Source organism: Mycteria americana, chromosome 7 (assembly GCF_035582795.1).
Source record: "Mycteria americana isolate JAX WOST 10 ecotype Jacksonville Zoo and Gardens chromosome 7, USCA_MyAme_1.0, whole genome shotgun sequence".
In the NCBI taxonomy this organism is placed as follows: Eukaryota; Metazoa; Chordata; class Aves; order Ciconiiformes; family Ciconiidae; genus Mycteria; species Mycteria americana.
Window position 1 is genome coordinate 39,484,982 of NC_134371.1, and position 18,838 is coordinate 39,503,819.

Below are 18,838 nucleotides of genomic sequence, written 5' to 3' on the forward strand. Positions count from 1 at the left end.
TTCCCCATCCCCATCCCATCCCGTCCCATCCTATCCCCATCCCCATCCCATCCCATCCCATCCCATCCCATCCCCATCCCTTTCCCATCCCATCCCATCCCTATCTCATCCCATCCCCATCCCTTCCCCATCCCATCCCCAATCCTTTCCCATCCCATCCCATCCCATCCCCATCCCAGCCAGCCCCAAAGGGTTCGGGATTCAAACTGGGGCTGTCCCAGAGCTGCCGTCGCTTATGGAGGGGCTGGGCTGGAGGTCTGAGGGACGAAGCTGACCCGTTTGGGTCCAAACCGACCCCAAAATGAGCAGAAAGAGTAAAACGAAGCGGGGCGCCCCCCGCTGGGGGAGCCCCGGCGCCACCGCCCCCCCCGCGGGCCCGGCGGGCAGGGGCGGGGCCGCCCGCCCTCAGCCCCGCCCCTCCGCCGGGCCCCGCCCCGCCCCGCGCGGCGGTGGGCGGTGGCGGCGGTTGCCGTGGCGATGGCGCCTTGCCGGCGGCCGGTTGGCTGTCGGGCCGGCTGACGGCTGGGAGGCGGCGGGACGGGGAAGATGGCGGCGGCGGCGGAGGAGGCGGCGGCGGCAGCGGTGGCGGGGCGGCGCTGAGGAGGCCCGAGGCGGGCTGAGGAGTGGCGGGGCGGGCGGGCGGGGGCCCATGTGTGGCGGCGGCCCCCCCCCGCCCCCCACTACCGGCGGCGGCGGCGGCGGCCCCTTCGCAGCCAGGCGCCGCTGAGGCGGCTCCGCGGGCGCACAGCGAGCGCGGCCCCGGCCCGGCGGCGGCAGGATGAAGTTCGCCGAGCACCTCGCGGCGCACATCACCCCCGAGTGGCGGAAGCAGTACATCCAGTATGAGGTAGGGCCGCGCCGCTGCCGCCGCCTCGGCCGGCTCCCCCGTGCCGCTCGGCGGGGAGCGGCGCTGGAGAGGGGCTCGGCGCCGGGGGTGCGTGTGTGCGAAGCCGGCCCCGGTCCTCCGTGTCCCCTCGGGGCAGGGCGGTGGGTGCCCGGGAAGTGCCGCCCGAGCTGCGCGGGTGTCCTCCGGCGCATCCCGGTCGCTGGCCGTGCAGAGCGGGTGCGAGGCTGCTCCCCTGCCCGGCGGCGGTGTCTGGCGGCCGGCAGCTTCCCGCTTGTTTTCTCGGCGGGAGGACGTTGTAAAAGCGACGTGTTTATCCATGGGGGAGAGGTTACGGCTCCGGCCGTCCCCCGGCGCTTGGGACCACTCGCAGGAGAAGCGCTGGGTGGCCAATGAATTAATTAATTGTTGCCTGTAACCTTTTGGTGTGGGACAAAGGTCATCAGAGATGTGAGGCCAGCGGGACCGCAGTCCGGGGCTGTGCAGTGCTCTGCTCCCGGGCATCCCCTCCGGAGCCCGGCCGCAGCCCTCGGCGCAGCCCTGCTGTCGGTAGCAGTCATTTTTCAGCACCACCGCCAGTTCTCTGCACAGGCAGGCAGAGGAGGGGTGACTTTGAGAGGCAGCTCTCAGCCTCCATCCGCGGCTCCCAAGGGCGAGACCGGCGGGCGGGCGGGCTGAGCAGCACCCACCGCCTTCTAGCTGGAGGCCAAGCCTTCCCTTCCTGCAAGCGTTGCCCTGTGAAGGGCCACAGTCTGGTTTGGTAATGCTAACGGCTTTACCTGAGTGACTCGAAACAGAGCAGTAAACCTGGCATCGGTTGCCTTTTTTTTTTTTTTTTTTTTTAAATAAGGCTGGTCAGGCTTTGCATCTCACTGTTTCATACTTAATTTCAGGTGAACCACTTGAATCGGGACATTTATGAACACTGTTTACACAAAGTTCTGCTACCTTAATAATGAATTATTTGCAGAATACAGCTTTTCAGTTTTTATTATGCCAGCTACCTAAAGGTCACACTGATTGCTTAGTTTCAGATTTATCATAGTGGTGCCTGACTTCAGTTTAACTACATGAAGCTGAAGGTGGTTATTTGTAGTAAAACTATTTCCTTATTTCAGTGTTAGCAGTAAAAGTGGTTGGTGCCAGTGATGTCGGTCTTTTCCACAAGTAATAATTAAACCTAGACAACGGAAAGCTGATTATAGGAGAGCCATGATCAGCAAAACTTCTTGACTGATTGAGTCAGTCAAAACCATACAACATTTGTTATCATTTGAAGGCCTGTATTTTCCCTCTAGGGCTATAATAGCAATTAATTTCTAGTATCTCTATTAATCTGTCTGCATTTGCAAGGAAAATCACATTTATCTTAGCTTGCTTTGTTATAATGTTGAGCTTGAAAAGTTTATATCTGCCCTTTTGACTGTTCCTTTGTTTTCCTTTACCTGACTGCAAAGGAATGGATATTTAAATAAAAACGGCAGTTGGATTTGACTTTAGAGCAAAACTGTGATCTTGAATTATGTGGAGAGCTAGATGACCAAATAATGCATCCGTCTTTGAGAAGGAGGAAAACCATTGTCTTGATAAAGTGCCAGCTTAATTCTGCATCGTGTCTCCAATGGGTTATCCGTGCAGGAGTTGTTTTCTGTTCCTGGAAACAGAAAACTTGCATATCTTCCTAAAAGAAGGTTTGGAGGTGGGTTGGAGGGGAAGGCAAGGAGGAAATAGAAGAGCAAAAGATTTGGCTGCATGCTGCCCAGACAGATGTAGAGGGAGGGTAAAGGAGACCCAGTGAACTATGACACCTTGATTAATGTGTGAAGAACTCTGCTGCATATTGGCCACTGTTTTCATTATAGGAGGTTAATTTTCAGATGTTTTAACTAGGGCAGTACTATTATGTCATTCTCCCTTCCCAATTTAAAATAAAGGTAGATTTCAGTAGAAACTTCCATCAAGTTGTTACTCTTTCTAGACTTCAAGTAATTTCCTCCTTGGATAGATAGCTTAATGTAGAGTGAATTAAAATAAAAACCCCACCCTCCTTTTTAGTAATAAGTTTCAAAACTCTTTGTTTCCCTTGCTGCAGCTGGCTGAATGTGAGTCAGCCTCCCGCTCATGCATATTACAGTAATGGAATAGTCTGGCATTTATTATTCAGTAACTGGTGGTCGTGTGGGTGTGGTGCATAAAAGGCTGGCGCTACCTCGATTTACTTGTTGATTATACTTGAGGCAAAAAGCATACAGCCCTCCTTTGTCAAGAAAAATTCTGAGTTGCTGATTAGCAAACATAAGGCCAAATGCTGCTTGTGTTACTTGCGTGCAATATTGCTTACAGTATGCATCATAGTAAAATTTTAAAAAATTGTTTGCATATTTAATAGTATTATAATGTTTCTTCATCTGACAGTTTATATCTTTTCCTTCTTAATTAAAAAGTCATCAAGCACTGTTTCAGATCTCTCGCTGTTTCAGAGTGAGAGATCTTGTTATGTAGGTTGTAACTCTGAAAAGAGTATTCCTGTTTCCAGGGGCTTCTCATGTCAAGTTCAAGATGCTGATGAAAGGATTAGAAGATGGTACAGAAATTGCTTTCTTTAAGTCATTCTGTATCATAAAGCTTACATGTAGTCATCTTATTTTTCTACTCTGATATTTGTAGTTATTTCCATTGGAGAGCAGGTGACTCATGCAGTCAGACAGCCCCGAAGTGTGGTAAGACCCAGGTAACTTGTGAGATCCTCACCAGGTGATGTGTCTCTGGTTTGATGGGATGTGCAGCGAGTATGGCTGGGAGGAGCTTTGCCTTGCATAAATTGCCAGTCAAACTAGGAGGAGGGTATAATCTGTTGCTGATAATCCTACAAAGAACAACAAGGCTGTTGTGTTTTGAATACCTAAAAATGTAGTTGCACTTTCAGATGGTCTTTAACAATGTACAGTCCTCAAAGTTCTTACCGTTAGGGTAATCTTTTCCCTGCAACAAAAATCTGTTTAAGTATTACAGCTGTGCTTGCAGGAAGTATGGAAGTTGCCCAGGCTTAGGGCAGATACTTGGTCAGTGGAAGAGCTTTAGAGAGAGAAAAATCCATTCACTTCCTTTAAACAGGCAAAAAGAAGATATACTTTGATAGCTATGGCTTAGATTCTTATTTTCTTTCAGCAAAAGCTCTGCAGTGGCCATTACTGTCCGTCAGCTTTTTAAGAAAGAACACTTGGCTTGTAGAAAAGAGGAAAAATGATGACATGCTATTCTGTTTCATTCAGCTTTTCGCAAAGACATTTGCCATAACTGAGTTGACATTAACATGGAGCTTTACACAAACCTTAATTGACTTGATTTGACTTTCCATTACAGATTTCCATTCTAAAGATTGCATGAAAGCATGCAAATTTTATATGTCACATTTACTACGCAAACTCCGTTCCCAACCGATGATTCTTGAAACCTAAGTCAGTGCAAATGATCAGGAGGGCTTTATGTGAGGACCAGTGGCAATAATGTAATACATAATCCCAATGTAAAGGGGCATTTTTACTGTTGAAGTACTGAGTGTCATTATCAGGCTAGTCCCTGGATATGATTGAGTTTAAAACAATGTATTGATAAACACTTAATTTGTGGAAATGCTTGTTAATTATGTTAAACATTAAATATGCCAAAGTTTTAAACAACTTTGGTCCTGATTTCGATGTCTGTTGTCCGAAAACTTCCTCTTTGTTCTAAGTAATGCTTCAAGTTTCTGTACCCGCTGCCTTCTCTGTGCAAAGACCGCAGCAGAGGAGAGCAGCGGTTTTAGGGGGGTGTGCCAAGTCCGTGGCGTGCTGGCTGCCTCGCACACGTACCTGGGCACTCGGCTCCCGCAGCTGCATGGTTCTCACCGTGCAACCAGGCAGTGACCCGTGGATGTGCCCTGACCCTGGCAGTGGGAGTGAAAAGGTTTGGTCACCTTCTTTTAGGGGATCTGGCAGTGTATCTTCTGCAAAGTTAGTAGCTTTTTCCCAGCCAGTTAAATGACTGCTGCGGCATGCACTGCTTCAGCGCACTTCTTGTCTTAAAACCTTAAGTTTTGAACCATTAATTTACTTTCAATTCCTTTGGTGTAAAGATAAAATATGAAAACAAACAAAATCGCATCTTTTTGTGTCAGACAACAGAATTCTCTTTTTCACATAGTCAGTACTGAACAAATTAATGTAACTATTAGACGAATTTCAGCTGATGCTTTTTTGCTAAGAGCGTGCTTCACTGCATTTAATGCGCATTTTTCAATGCAGTGAAATTGTTGGGTTGCTAGTCCTCTGTTTATCCACAAATCATGCTGCAGATTTCCTTTGCTCCCATGCCTGTCTCTGGACTGCTTGTAGGAGAAAGAGGAGAGTGTTGCTCTGTCTGCTCAGACTTCGAAACCTAGGTGTACGTCTGCATGTCTAGCTGATGGAAATTCAGTGGAGTTTTACAGTTGGCAGATGGCAGTTTTGTTTCAGTTAATCTGGCCTGAATTTGTTTATCTGGATGCAGAAGTCTGATGGTATTTTTAAAGAAAAAGTGCTTAATACCTTTGGAATTGCAGCATCTGGGGAAGAAGGAGAATCAGAACAGTTACTACAGGTACACACTTCATGGGAGAGATGGGTGAAAGGTATGAGCAGGTGACTTCCCTTCCTTTTTAAGGATACTCCAGCTTTTAAGTACTTTTGCCTTTGGAGAAGAGAAACAGGTTGTTAAGTTTGAGAAATTATTTCTCTGAGACACAACCTCCAGCAGGAAGTAGATGGGGAAAATGAAACTGATAGCTGAGGTAGCCTGCTTGCCTTCAGGGGGTCTCTTCCAGAAACAGGCTTTCAGTTTTTGGGAGGTGGCCAATTCTGCTCATCAAACCCTGCTTCATGATAGGCAGTTCACACCCAGGCTTGCCACCTCCTGACACAAATCTGTTGTGCTATTTCACTATTTGTCCTTCTGGGTGTTAGCGGACGAGCTTAGAAGAGCATAAGCGGTTTGAAAGCTACACATTTAAAACAACGGTTTTGTTCAAGCATTTTAAGGTTTTTGTCCTTGAATTTGTTCACTGTTAAGGTTTGACAGTTGCATTTTTAAGTGTGTTTTCTTTCTGCCTTTTTTTTTTTGTTCTGTGATACACATTTATACAAGTTTACTGCAGGTGCAAGGTGTATCACTAGCACAATTTCAAGTAAGGGAGTAACCCTTTTTGTCTAGTTTAAGGGCAGAAAGAGTAATTCTTAAACATTTGAAGTTGACAGTGATGTATAACTTTTGGAAACAATCACTTCTAAAATTCTGTCATCTAGAGGACTAAATACTTTAGGTGTGAAGGAGCACCGAGCCTTTCTCTTTCAGGTTATTGGTTTACTTTATATAGGTCAGGTAAACAGTAACAAAATCTGCTGCCCTGCAGCTGCCAGATTGTAATATGTCAGCCTGCATGAGGAGAGGTCTGCGGGACGACTGACACCTTAAGCTTTCAAGATTGTTTAGTGCAAGACCGTCAGTGTTGTGGTCCTTTTTAATTTGTTTTTTAAAATAACTGATAAAACCAGAGATAGGAAGTACACTGCAGGTTTACCTCTGGGTGGGTTAAGGGATGGAGTTCTTACTACAGTGACTTTCAATTTGCTGTCTCTTCAGGTTTGTTTATGCTATCCTGTGTGGTTGTGGTTCATGGAAAAAGTTACAGGTAGGCGAGAATGACGAGTGGGATGAAAAAGGAGGAAGGCTTTTTGACCACTTGATGGATGGAGGCAGATCATGCACTGCTGGCCAGTGAGTCATGGGGGGGAAAATTCCTCCCAGTCTTTGGGAGGAATTTAAAAAAAGCACGGAGGGTAGAGGAGAGCTGTGCTGCCAGAATGACAGTCATTCAGCAATGGCTCAGTTGGGAAAACAATTACGCAAATGACCTTCGTTGAGGCCTCTGTGGACTCGGGAATCAGACCTTTGAGAGATGTCTGAGCTGCTGGTGTAGCCTGTCACCTAGGATATCTTGTGATAAACAGACATGTCCTTTAGACCTTATATTTACTTAAAAGGATCGTAACCACCATGTTACAACAGTGCTGAGTTTCCAGCTGCTGAGCTGGTGGTTTTTGCCTTGAGGGTATTAGGGAATTTGTTGTTTAGGCTGTGATGTTTTGACTGGGGAGGGGGACATGGATGGACACACAAGATGGTAAATGCAGAGGTGTAGAAGTATAGGATATGTTGGGAAACAGGCAGAAGAGACAGGAACTCGAAAGACCTGAATGACTTTTGTGTGTTAGATTTCTGTGGGTTCAAAAGTGAGGGAATAAAATCTAGTTTTTGCAGCAGCTGCATGTGAAGCACACTCACATTCAGTATGTGCATTAAGATGCCTGTCTTTATCAAGTGATGCGGGGTGTGTGTAAACAGATCACTCAGCAGTAGGAATGGGCCCTTCCTCGTGGCTTCTAGTTCCAAAATTATGGTTCAGTCTATTCTTTCAGCCATTGGTCTGAATTCAGTTTATTTGATGCTTGCTTGCACTTGTGATGTGAGAGAGCGCAAATCTTTAGTCTATGGCTGGAATAATACCAGCATCTTAATAACTGTCTCAAAAAAGGCCTCCTGAAAAGGAGCTGCAAGTGATGAGGTTTCTGATGTGGTGCTTCTCTCCTGGCTCTGGTAATGGAAGGGGTTACTGTTAGGGGTGCTCGGTATTTAGCTGTAGGACCACCTTGCCTCCTGGTCCTGCTGCCTGCACTGCCCATCTCTTGCACTAGCAGTCTGAGCGTAGGTGAGTGGCTTGTTCCTGTGGTCTCTGGGAGGCAGCTCATGGTGCCTCTAGGACGTGAAGACCTGGTTAATAATTCTGGCTGGTGTTCATATTATCCTTCAGTTTCCACCTCAAGAGAAGGCCATCACCCCGGTTCCCTAATTTCCTTCGTCATGTTGTCTTCAGCATTTAGAATGCATGTGTATTTCTGTACTCCTATATAACAGTGATGAGAAATCCCTGAGGCTGCTTTTCCTCCATTTGCCTTGACAAACTCCTTTCTGTGTCACGCAGCAGTTCTTGGTGTTTTGTGTTTTGGTTTTTTTTTTAATGTGAAACCTTTAACATCCTACCAATCTGGAAACATTTTTCCAAAGGAAGATGTTGAAAAATACAGTTGGAAGAATTTTATAGATTAGTAAGGTAACAGGCTTTAAACAAAGCAGTCAGTAAACGTGAAATTGTGTTTCTCTTGTTAACAGAAATACGTGTGATAGTGTTGACATCACGTTCCATAGCTTTCTGTCAGTCTGGATAATAAAAGGGCTTTAATTGCTTTTGTTTTCAAACAGGCGTATCAAAACAATGTAACTTTTTTTTTTTTTTAATACTAACTGTATTCCTTGTTCTCTCCCTCTCCCTTGCAGGCTTTGAAAGAGATGCTATATGCAGCTGTGGACCAGGCCCCTTCTATAGAAGGTAAGCAAATTGTAACCGAGAATCATGTTTTTCTTGGCATTGGGTGCTGGACACATAGGCCTGCTACTTTTCTGCCCTCAGTCCTCCTAAATTGGTAAACTTAATACACTGATGGGCAAATGCATGGCCTTTCACAGCCTGAGTGCTATTTTTGATTGTTAGAACTCTTTGTCCTCTGTCATTAGGACAATAAATGTCTTTGTATAGTTTGGGACTTGAACAGCTGGATTCCTCTTGCTTATAAGGGCATTCACTGGTGGAAGTGTTTTCTTCATCGCTTGAGAATAGACCTTTGTTTTCCTGTGACAGCTAGCCACTTTGGGAGATAATTGTGCTAGAGATACTGGTTCCTGGTTTGTTACTGGTGATTTGAACTGGAAGAGTCTCATCCTTTCGTTCTGTGTGCTCCCTGAACGCTGTGCTACCTCTCGTATGTGGACATGAGTATATTTTCTTGTTTGCATGTGTTTATTGCCACTGAGTGTTCTAGATTATTTTAGTACAGCATTTGGTTTTAAGCTCACTGATTTTGAATAGTTTAATTAAGTGATGATCTGTGCAAAATTTCTCAATAGAGCCCTTTACTTTCTTTATCTTTCTTCCTTTCGTTGTCTTTGAAGTACTGAATAGTTTTTGCCTTTATGTTGCTTTGCTCCCTACTGTCTTGCCCTTCATGTGGATTTCAAACTGTTTTTTAACCTCCTTACTGTTATTATTTTCACTTTTATTGCAGCGCAATGTTAATTTCACTAACCTCTTTGAATGCGGTTTTGGGCTTCTTTCTTGCATATTTATAGAGCAGAAGAACAACTGCTGCTTCTAGTGTAGTCAGTTGGCTAAGATGAATAATGCTAGTCACTATTAATGTTAGCTTATTAACTACTTTCTTTGTGTTGATTAGAATCGGGAAATTAGGTATGACATAGTTAAAATAATGTGGAATATTAATGTTTTTTATTTAACTCTACCTGCTCTTTGATTAGAATTTGGAAACAAAACCTGCCATGGTTAATAGACGAAGTGTATGTGTGTGTGTGATGGGGCAGTCTTTCCTTACACTCTTCAGAGGCGCAATCTAAGCTGAAAACTTCGTAGAAGCAATGCTCAGACGGGTATAATTTTTAGGTTTAACCTGACACTTAGCGGGCTGAGTCAAATGAGCAACTGATTTTAAGTCAATCACCCTTTTCTCTAAAGTGCAGGCCCTAGAACTAGATTTCTAAAGGTTATGGTCCTAGCATCATCTAAAATATATGGGTTATCTTTGGAAAACTGAGGAAGACTTGCCAGCAATACACTGGCAAAAGACAAAAGTCTCGCTTTATTTTTTTGAGTGGCAAAATTGCAAAAATACCCACAAACCTAGAGGACCTTTCTCCCCAACACCATAAAACCAGTTTTCTAGCTAAGAGGAGCTAAAGCATTTTGTGTAGGCCGAACTGACTATCTTTATTAAGTTTTAAAGACAACTTACTAATTTTGTTGAAAATCCAGCGTTAGTTTTATGAAGACTGGAGCATTTACAAGACTTTTTTTTTCTTTCTTTCTTCCATCCATCAGTTTATTATTGACAATGGGAGCAAATGGTGTCTGTGCTAATAAAATTTTGTAGTCTAATGTTTGAACATGACTTACTGGGTTTTGCTTGTGATACCTAGAATTTCAAGGTGGGCCTTGAGTTGCTAGCCGTAAAACTCCAAAGTGTTATAATTCAGCATTTTGATTTCTTTTTTTCAATGCTCGTGTATATTGATGTTCTGTAATGTGCTGTGATGTTTGTGTGTAAACGTATTTGGCAAAGGGAGAGAAGGTAAAGCATAAAATGGTACAATATTATATTTATGCTCTTTTAAATGTTAAAAGAATTTTAATTTGTGGTTCTACCTCCTTTGATGCTTTCAAAACCTCAACAAAAGGAAAGTAATGACTTAACGTTGTTCTACTTATGAAAAGTGTCTTCTGTTAATTTTTTGGGGGATTGGGTCTCTTCCTCTATATTGTAGAGAATGAAGTAGTCCAAACTATTTTGAACCAGTCATATTTAACTCTTGTGTTGCCTGATCCACTTTTAAGTAGAGAGCAGCTATACTAATTCCTTCGCCTTCTGTTCGTTAAGTGAATGTGAGTATGTGCATGGTGGTTGGATTTTTTTAAAGTTTGTTTTTGGTGTGTTCTTTCCCTCTCTTTTTCTCTCTGCTTAGCTTTTTAGTCTGTTTTGCTTTTTAGTCTCTGGGTTCCTCTCTGAAAATTGCGCGTGGCTCAGGATGGGGCCAGGCTATTTGCGCTGAGCTGCCTGTACTGGCAGGTCTGCTTGAGCCAGTGGATTCTTCTGCCGTTGCCCATAGGAGTGCTGAGGTGACAGAGGGAAGGCAGATGTCTTTCCATGAGCTGCAGCTTTAGGAAAGGCTTGTACTGGAAATGGGTCAAGACCAGGTATTTCTCCACCACTTTTGCGTTGCTTGCTTTCTTCTCCTTTAAGCCTTCTGCCTTTGTTCATAGAAGCCTTAGGCCAGGGTTAGTGTGTGACTGCATACAAACTGTGCCCAAAACACTGCTCTAGTCCCTATCAGAGGAGATGGAACAAGTTCCTTGAACTCTGGGGGGATGTAGCAGCTGTTGTCAGGGGCTGCCTGTTGGCTTGCATGCTTTCAGTTTAATATGGATTTTTGTGATGGATACTTCTGTGTTATTTTGAGCTTAGCACAGAAACTACAGGAGTGTGCTACTGAAACCCAGCTTCCCAGTATGAGCCTAATGTAGTCTCATTTTAGACTGGTCTACCTAAAATCCATTTTCTAATTGATCTTGTTGATCACAGACACACTATAGATGTGCACAGTTGGTTTTGATTTACCTTACATGTATTGTAATGCTAATCTTCAGTTAATACACTGGACTGAAGAAAAGGGAGTTTTGTATGCCAAAGCTGAGGCTATTCCTAGTTTTTATTCTGCTTGGCTGGATGTGTAATTCAGGACTTGTGAATGAGTTTCTTAGACTTCTGCCGCAGCCTGCTTACCGTATCAGTTGGTAAAACTTGTATACATACAGAAATGCTTTGTATTGCTTAGTAGTATGCTGGAAGCATTTTGGAAACAAACAAACAAAAAAAAGGTGCTACCCAACCAAGGCATGTTGTAAGTAATAGGCAAGGCAGGTAATAGATGAACCATTCATCCATAGCTTTCATTGGGTTTGTATTTAGGTAAACAAAGCTAACTTCAGAATGACTCTCAAGCTCTGTGACTGATGGTCCTAGTGCTATTTTAGTGGATAAAGTGTTGCTGGGAAGAGGATCTTGGATCTAAATTGTGCAGTTTTTACTCTGCTGGTTATCTAGTTATATGGTGACCCTTCTCATGGTGCTACATTGAATCATACCTGTGTCCATCGGCTTGTTCCTATTTTCAGGTAACAAACACAGACTGTGATGTTAAACAAAAAAACCTGTCAAGGCAAAATGATAGGAGGAGAATGTTTATAGCTGTCCCCTGACACTGTTGCTGTGTGCTTTGGATCCCTGTATTTCATGAGAGTTATACCAAACTGCATGTCTCTCTTGGTAGCTGCTAGCTGTACACATAGATTTCTTTAATCTGTTCAAAGATATGATTTTTTTCTCCTTGTCTGCCTACTTTGTAACAACGGTTTTCTTTACGCCAGTGTTATTCTTCCAGATTCTTAAAATCTTTTTACAAGGCTTTCCCCTGATGAAACTGCACCATCCTTCCACCTGAGCAACATCTGTACAAAATTAGTGTTTAGTCTCTTAATTCAATCTCATACACATCACTGGAAAAGTATCAAATGATGCTTGATTCCCAGCTGTATGATGGGACTTGCTTGAATTTCTGGAGAGTTCTTTGATGTGTGTTTGCTTTGTTAGCTGTTTGTTACATGCTGCTTACTGTTACTGGAGCAATCTGGACGAATTGATGCTGTCATGATGTTATTCTCAGCTTCTGAGTCCTTGTGGCACAGCAGGAAGGCCTGCATACAAGGTCAGTGTGAGCAGGCACCCTTCCTTGACCCTGAGCTACCTTTAGGAAGAAGCTGTGACAATTTAGAGGTGAAAATCTAGCGTAGCACTTGTTATCTCCGAGGCAGAATGTGCAGTATCGCGAAAGCATGAAATACTGACCTCACCATGAGCGTGTTGATTTTTTTGCGTTCCTTGTTCCTCCCAGTGCTTCCTGTCCCATTTGTCACCTAAGTAAAACGGGTTACTGGACCACTGTTGCTTGGAGTCCTCCCGATTATTCCACTTGGTGAGCAGATGTGTCGGCATCTCCCCAAGCTCCTTATGATGCAGCTCTTCTCAGCTGCAGAGGAGATGAAAGTGTGGCTGTAAATTATTCATTCTGATTATCTGCTCGAATGGACAGGGTCCACTCTAAATATTATTTCCTAGAATATTTGTCTTTCAGATATTGAAATTTAACCTCCCTTTAATACTTGTGTAAACAAACGTTGTTGTAATATCAGATGGTACAAGAGCGTTCTGTTGTATCCTCTTATTATGGAGATTATTTATTCCGCTTAACCCCAATCCTGAATTCCAGTCGCACCTTTTGAACGAGGATCACTGCTTGTTGAAGGGCTGTGTGGGGCTGGAATTTTGTAACAGTGCAGGAGTGGGGAGTAGGGATGCTTTGAGATAGAATTCAAACCCCAAATTAGTAGGTGACGTTAAAACAACATTTGATTGGTAGGGGAAAAGCTTTAGTGGTAATGGAGATCCTCTGCTGATACTTGTAATCTGTATGGTCACCTATTTACTTGCACTGGGTTAGAAAAGCAAGAGGTGCAAGTCTGGGACATCCTGAGGGTGTGCACTGGCAGCGTGTTCTGTGTGGTTACACCCTTGTTTCTGCTTTCATTTGTAATGCACTTACCATGTTAACTGACAGCTACAAATCTGTAGTTTGGATTTATTTCTGTTACTAAATAAATAAAATAGCATTCTTTAAGGTGATAAGTAATCTTAGTGAATAAGCAGGGTGTGGGAAATCACATTCTTTTTTTCCAAAGGAAGTTATGAGGCTGACAATTTTCATTTGTTATATGCAGACATGCTTTGTAGAGTTGATCAAAAGCTTATGGTTTGTGTGTATATATACAGATGTCTTGTTTTTATTTCAAAATAAACATTTATTTCCGATTGCATAAGCTTACTTTGTAGTGGGCTGAGGTTTTGTTTACATGGGAATGCTTGAGGGAGTCTTCAACAGAACTGCTTCACATCAACTACCGTGAAGCAGCCACAAGCAGATTAATGCTTTGTCTCTATTTCACTATGTTGTTGCACACCCATAAAGGACATGGGGATTGGTGTCATTCTGAAGGACGCATGTGACTGAAGGTTGGTGTCCTATACCCTAGATACTGGTCCTCGATTCTGTGCAGGTTGTAATTCAGTCTGGAGGCCTCCATATTTATAACTAGTGTGTAAACTCAAAAACTCCATAATCCCGTGACAGTCCTCTTCTCAGTTGGAGACCTGATGCTAGGTATTGGACTAGTTACAGAAGAATAGGTTACTGGGCTTGTTGAAAATGTTACCTTCCAGAGTGGTGCAAATAGTGGACAGGAGAACTTGGCTGCACACCAGCATTTAGAGAAGGAGGTGATGTCTGGTTTCTCTTACCCTAGGGCAATAAAATTTGAAAGGTAAACAGTGCATATAGTTGGAGTAGGGTGCAGAGTAGTGTGAGAGAACAGCTGGATGATCACCAAAATATTTGGAGCACAGATGCCTATATGAAAATGTAGAGTACTGTGTTCTCATGTAAAAGTCATTTTGCTGTCAAAAGCAGTACAGTGTTCACAGCAAGTCAGCATTGAGACTGACCGCAGTGCTTGCTTTGTACCAACGCATGCCGCTTTCTGTTCTTTCAAAGTAATGCAGACCCACCTACGCTGTTGATACAGTAACTTCCTCAGAGGTATTGAGGACCATTGAATTCTGCTTAACCATTAATTAGTGTACGTCAGTGTGGAAAAAAGGTCAGGTAAGGTACAGAGCAGGAATGATTGAGAGTAACTTGTTGATAGTGCAGACAACTGGCCAATATAAGTTTTGATTTTATTACTGTCACATAGGCCACAAGTTCTCAAGTTGTGGTATTGGAGTACGTTCAGCGCTGTCTTGGCAGCAGGGAGCATCCCTTGCTGCTGCCCCTGGGGGCTGGTGTGCTCAAGGTCCTGGCCTGTGTGCAGCTGCTGGTTCCTGTGGGCTGCAAGTTCGTTTGTATTTTTGCACCTGGCTGTGAACTCTTTCAGTTGTTAGAAACTACTTGCTCCAGAAAGTCTGTGGAGAGTACCCCTGGTGCTCTCTAGGCTGGTGTGGGACCATGCAGGGTAACAAAGAGGGTTGTGGTGGGAAGTAGTTTAGAAGGTTGATTGTGTAGATTACTGCTTCTTTCTGAAGGAAGCTTGTGATTGCGCTTGGTGGAAACACTGGACTTTCTCACACTTTCCATTTACTCCATTGTCAGCTCCTGGGCTGATGTGCTGCTTCATCTGTGTGCACAAGCTGGGAAGCTTGTGTTGTTGCTGAGGAAGCCTTTTTTCCTTTTCCTCTGTCTTCTGATGTGTTCTGGGTAACTTCCTCAGCAGCTCAAAGAGTGTTGAGGCATTCACATTGGGTGAAGAACTTGAGTCCTAAGTGTACCAAAGAGTGTAGGTTCAAGGCTTAGGGATGGGCAGTTAATTGCTTTGTAATTTTGTTCTGTACCCTTTTTTTCTTTACTTAAGCATCCTTTGGTATTGAGTACTAAGAGCTATTAAACCCAGGATAATCGAAGAGCTGTATGTCGCTCAGGAGGTAATAGTGAAAGCTGGACCTGGTAGTCAAGGCTGGCCCATGTGAAAGGGCTGCACATAGAGGCAGGTTTCTTTTGCAAGTCTGCAAACTGCTTATCAGTCCAGCTGCAGAAGGGCTGTAGATGTTTCCTTAATGATGTATGTAGGGTAACAGCAACATCAGAAATGCTCAACTGTGGCACTTTTTTTCTCTTTTTCCTTCCTGCATTTGCTTTCCAGTAATTTAAAAATGCCAGTCTGTTACCTTTTTAGTGGTTAGAGGAATTAACAGTGCTCATAATTTAACTAGTATGTGCCAGGTTTCATGTTAGTGGTCAAAACTCGAGGGTTGGAAAGTAGAAAAAGATTCACAAAGCTGGAAGATTGACAGACAGCTGTGCCTTCAACGAAGCACTCCTGAGACAACAGCAAAACATCAAACAGCATTTTGGCTGTAGACATGAAGCGCTGCACATTTATATACAAGAGGCCAGTATTTATTGCTTTGTTTCAAAAAAAGGCTGCACTAGACATCTTAACAGCAAGATTTAGTGTGTGTGTAGGAGGCAGCCTCTGGGTTTCTAGTCATTCCTTTGGAGCTGTATTTGGAATAGGTGATTTGAATTATTAGACAATTAAGATTTTGGATGAGACTATAGCTACTTGGTGAATAATGCAATATGAATTAAATTTGATTGGTTTCTCTGTCTCTTTAAAAATGCATGCTGTGGGCAAGGGAATGAGCAGAATAACCCTGGAAAGGAAATATCATTCTTCTACCTTGTAGCTGCTTGTAAGATGCCTTAGAAAAATGGCCAACCTGCCAATACCCTATGAAGCCCTGATGTCTCTGCGTGATGCAGTGGAGGAGCAAGGCTGTCCCTGGGCACCCTCCTGCTAGAGCCGTCCTTTCAGTTGTGTTACCTTAATCTGCTGTGAGGCCACACCATGCAGTGACTATCACAGTAATGGTCTCTGAACATGAGAAGGTCTGTCTCTTTGATTAAGTAATTTTAAAATTAGCAAGGATGTGGTGAAAAGTCAACCCACTCCTGGTCACATTTCTTTTTCCTGATTCCTGAAGTAAAAATGAAGGCTAGTTGCTTATTTCACCTGTTTTGTTTACAGTGTATCTGTAGCCTTGCAGCTTGACCCCTTTTTAGTAAAAGTAGGTAATGAATTCATTTTAAAAAGTAATTATGATTTTTGTAAATACATAATCTTTAACTTTAGTTACAGTGTAAACCTGCAAAATTACAGCACCTTAGTTTTACAAAGCCACAGTTCAAAAAAACTGAGTTCAAAAATATATTTTATCCCATTTATTATATGGCCATTCAGTTAATAAATGTATTTTAGATTGTTTTATGCTACTTTTTTTGAGTGTGGTAACCCTTTTCCCCTGAAGTAGTACAGCCTAGATGTAAAAGTCCAATCCTATGGTTCTGTTCTCCTGTGAACTGAGAAGGGGTGTAGCTTCAAGAAAACTGCAGAGAGGTAGAAAGGATATTTTACTAACGCGTGGTACGACAAGAGTACCTAAAGTTCCTTAGTTGTAGCGCAGCAGCACTGCGAGTCAGTGTTGTGTATGTTCAGCTAAAAATCACAGAGAAAACTGTGTGAAAATACACAAATCTACTTTAAAAAAGTAGTTATTGCTCTGCCCAGGAAGGTGACCAGCATTGCAGTGGGCACAGAGTGCCACTGGGACCATGCAAAGCCCGCGGGTGAGCACACCCCAGCCTGCGCGTTTGTGGGCACTGGCTCTTGCATTGTGCACTCAGCAGCTCAACTTCCCCTCTGCAGAAGGGGAAGCCTTGTTTATCTCCTAGGAGATGGAAAACCAATTTCTACTTCCTGATGAGAAGCTGACAGGCTATTTGACTTAACAAGAGAGGCAGGCAGTGTGATTGGGAAGAGGGAAATTGCATGCCATAACATACCAATATAAATGCAATTTATTTTGCATGTGCTATATAGCTCCAGGCACACATTTTGGGGCGTGTGAGAATTTTTTACATGCTGAAATGTGAGCTCTCAATAGCAAAAAGAGGCAAATTTGGCATCCAGACTGTGTTTATAATCTTGGTTTTATTTTTACTGTAATTGCTTAGCATGCTTTTATAAATGCTCCTAATGTATTTGTGGGGCAAAGTGCAGAGAAGCTGAAAAGATCAGCGCGAGTGAGCTGTTAACTCGGGATCTATCTTGTCCCACAGTTGCAGACTTGTTCTGACATGTGGCCAAGGCTGCTATTCTGGTACCGCCTTCGCTGGTGTCCTGTCCCTGCACAGCTCTCCAGGACAGCTCTGCTGAGCTCCTCACTTCTGCTGAGACGGAGCAGTTCAGTACTGACTAGCCTGTCTAGTTGTCAGGCCCATAATGTGTCAGCTATAGGGAAAAATGGGCATCATTGGTCTAAACCCCCATTCTTTGTTCTCATTGTTTCCTATTCTAGCTGATTGATCATTTATATGAGTTTGTTCTTTGTATTTTTAATGCTGTGTGTCAGGGCATCGGCTGCATTTACAGTGTGGCTGCTAATCTGTGAATCCAGGTATGCTTTTTAAAGGCAACTCCCTTATGAGCACAGCTGTAGGAGTGAGTCACAGGCAATGCAGTAAAATGGGGTAATAATGAGCAGGATTGGCTGATGTACCTATAAGGTAAATTCTATAAATAGGTTGATGGAATTTGGCTTGTACTTCAGTGTTTTGGTATGACTTTGTCTTCTCTAATCAGAAGTAGCAATTGGAAAGCAAGGAAATAAATAATCTGAGAGCCTGATATGGCATTCCATGTTACTTCATAGTCTTTCGTATATGCCAAGTAGTTCTTGAGCTCTGCGGCAATCCAAGGCAAAGGTTCAGTTTCTCCCCTGCTCAGCCACACGAGAACGCAATTCTCCATTAGAAGCCTGGGTCAAGGCTTGGTTCTGCTCAGACCTTGGTAAACACAGGTGCAGGAAAACATTTCTTGGAAGTTCTGTGTCCTTTTGAAACCTTTGAGAGGTTACAATTCACTGAATTGCCTAGAGACAAGAAGGCTTCCCAGAGAGGGTAAAGGAAAAAGAAAAGTCAGAATGCCTTTTGCTTTTCTGTGATCGAACTGGGTTAATGTCAGTGCCCACAAGTGATAATTGTGTATATAGAAGCTGCATTTGTGGGTTTCAGGTGCTGCAGGTGATGCTCTTAACACACTGTTCATTTATGGTATAGTTTTAATTAGTAGGATGTTGATAAGAATTGTTTGTTAAAAGTTCATGTTTCACAGGGTAAGTTGGTCAAATATGGATTGTGAATGAAATTTTGAGCAGTTGGAGGCAGAGAGGTTAGAGACAGGATGCCAAGCTTGTAGGGTTTGCCACACCTGATCGGCCCCATCTGCTGTAATGATCCTGACTGTAAGGTGACTGCTGTTTCTGGTGAGCACTTCAGATCCTGCAAAAATACCCTGTATCAGGTGTGAGTTTTAGCAATACATCAGCAATGGGGAGCCTGCCACAGCTTTAGTACTGTTCTCTTCAGCAGATGTCTTCTTTATGGTGAAGCATCAGAAAGTGAAGGACCAAGAAGGATAGCGAAGGGAAGAGGTGAACAGGTTCATCTGTGTGCAGCCAGCCTGCCAGGAGCTGGGTCAGGGCTCGGCCCCCGGCTCTTGGAGGGGCTGCAGTGCGGAGTGGAGCTTGCCAGGCTGCTTTTGGTTCCTGGCTCGCGCTTCTGTGTACATGT

General features: G+C 43.6%; 1 protein-coding gene across 1 annotated transcript in view; it reads left to right on the forward strand.

Annotated features, from left to right (window-relative positions):
• The first annotated feature begins 572 nt into the window (after window positions 1-572).
• The window catches only part of XPR1 (xenotropic and polytropic retrovirus receptor 1), a 116,162-nt gene continuing 97,896 nt past the window's right edge, over window positions 573-18,838 (forward strand). Inside the window, exons 1-2 of the mRNA XM_075507963.1 lie at window positions 573-847; window positions 8,252-8,303. Of these exons, the coding sequence (XP_075364078.1) occupies window positions 779-847; window positions 8,252-8,303 (121 nt within the window). The 5' untranslated portion in view covers window positions 573-778. The remainder of the gene's footprint in view (window positions 848-8,251; window positions 8,304-18,838) is intronic.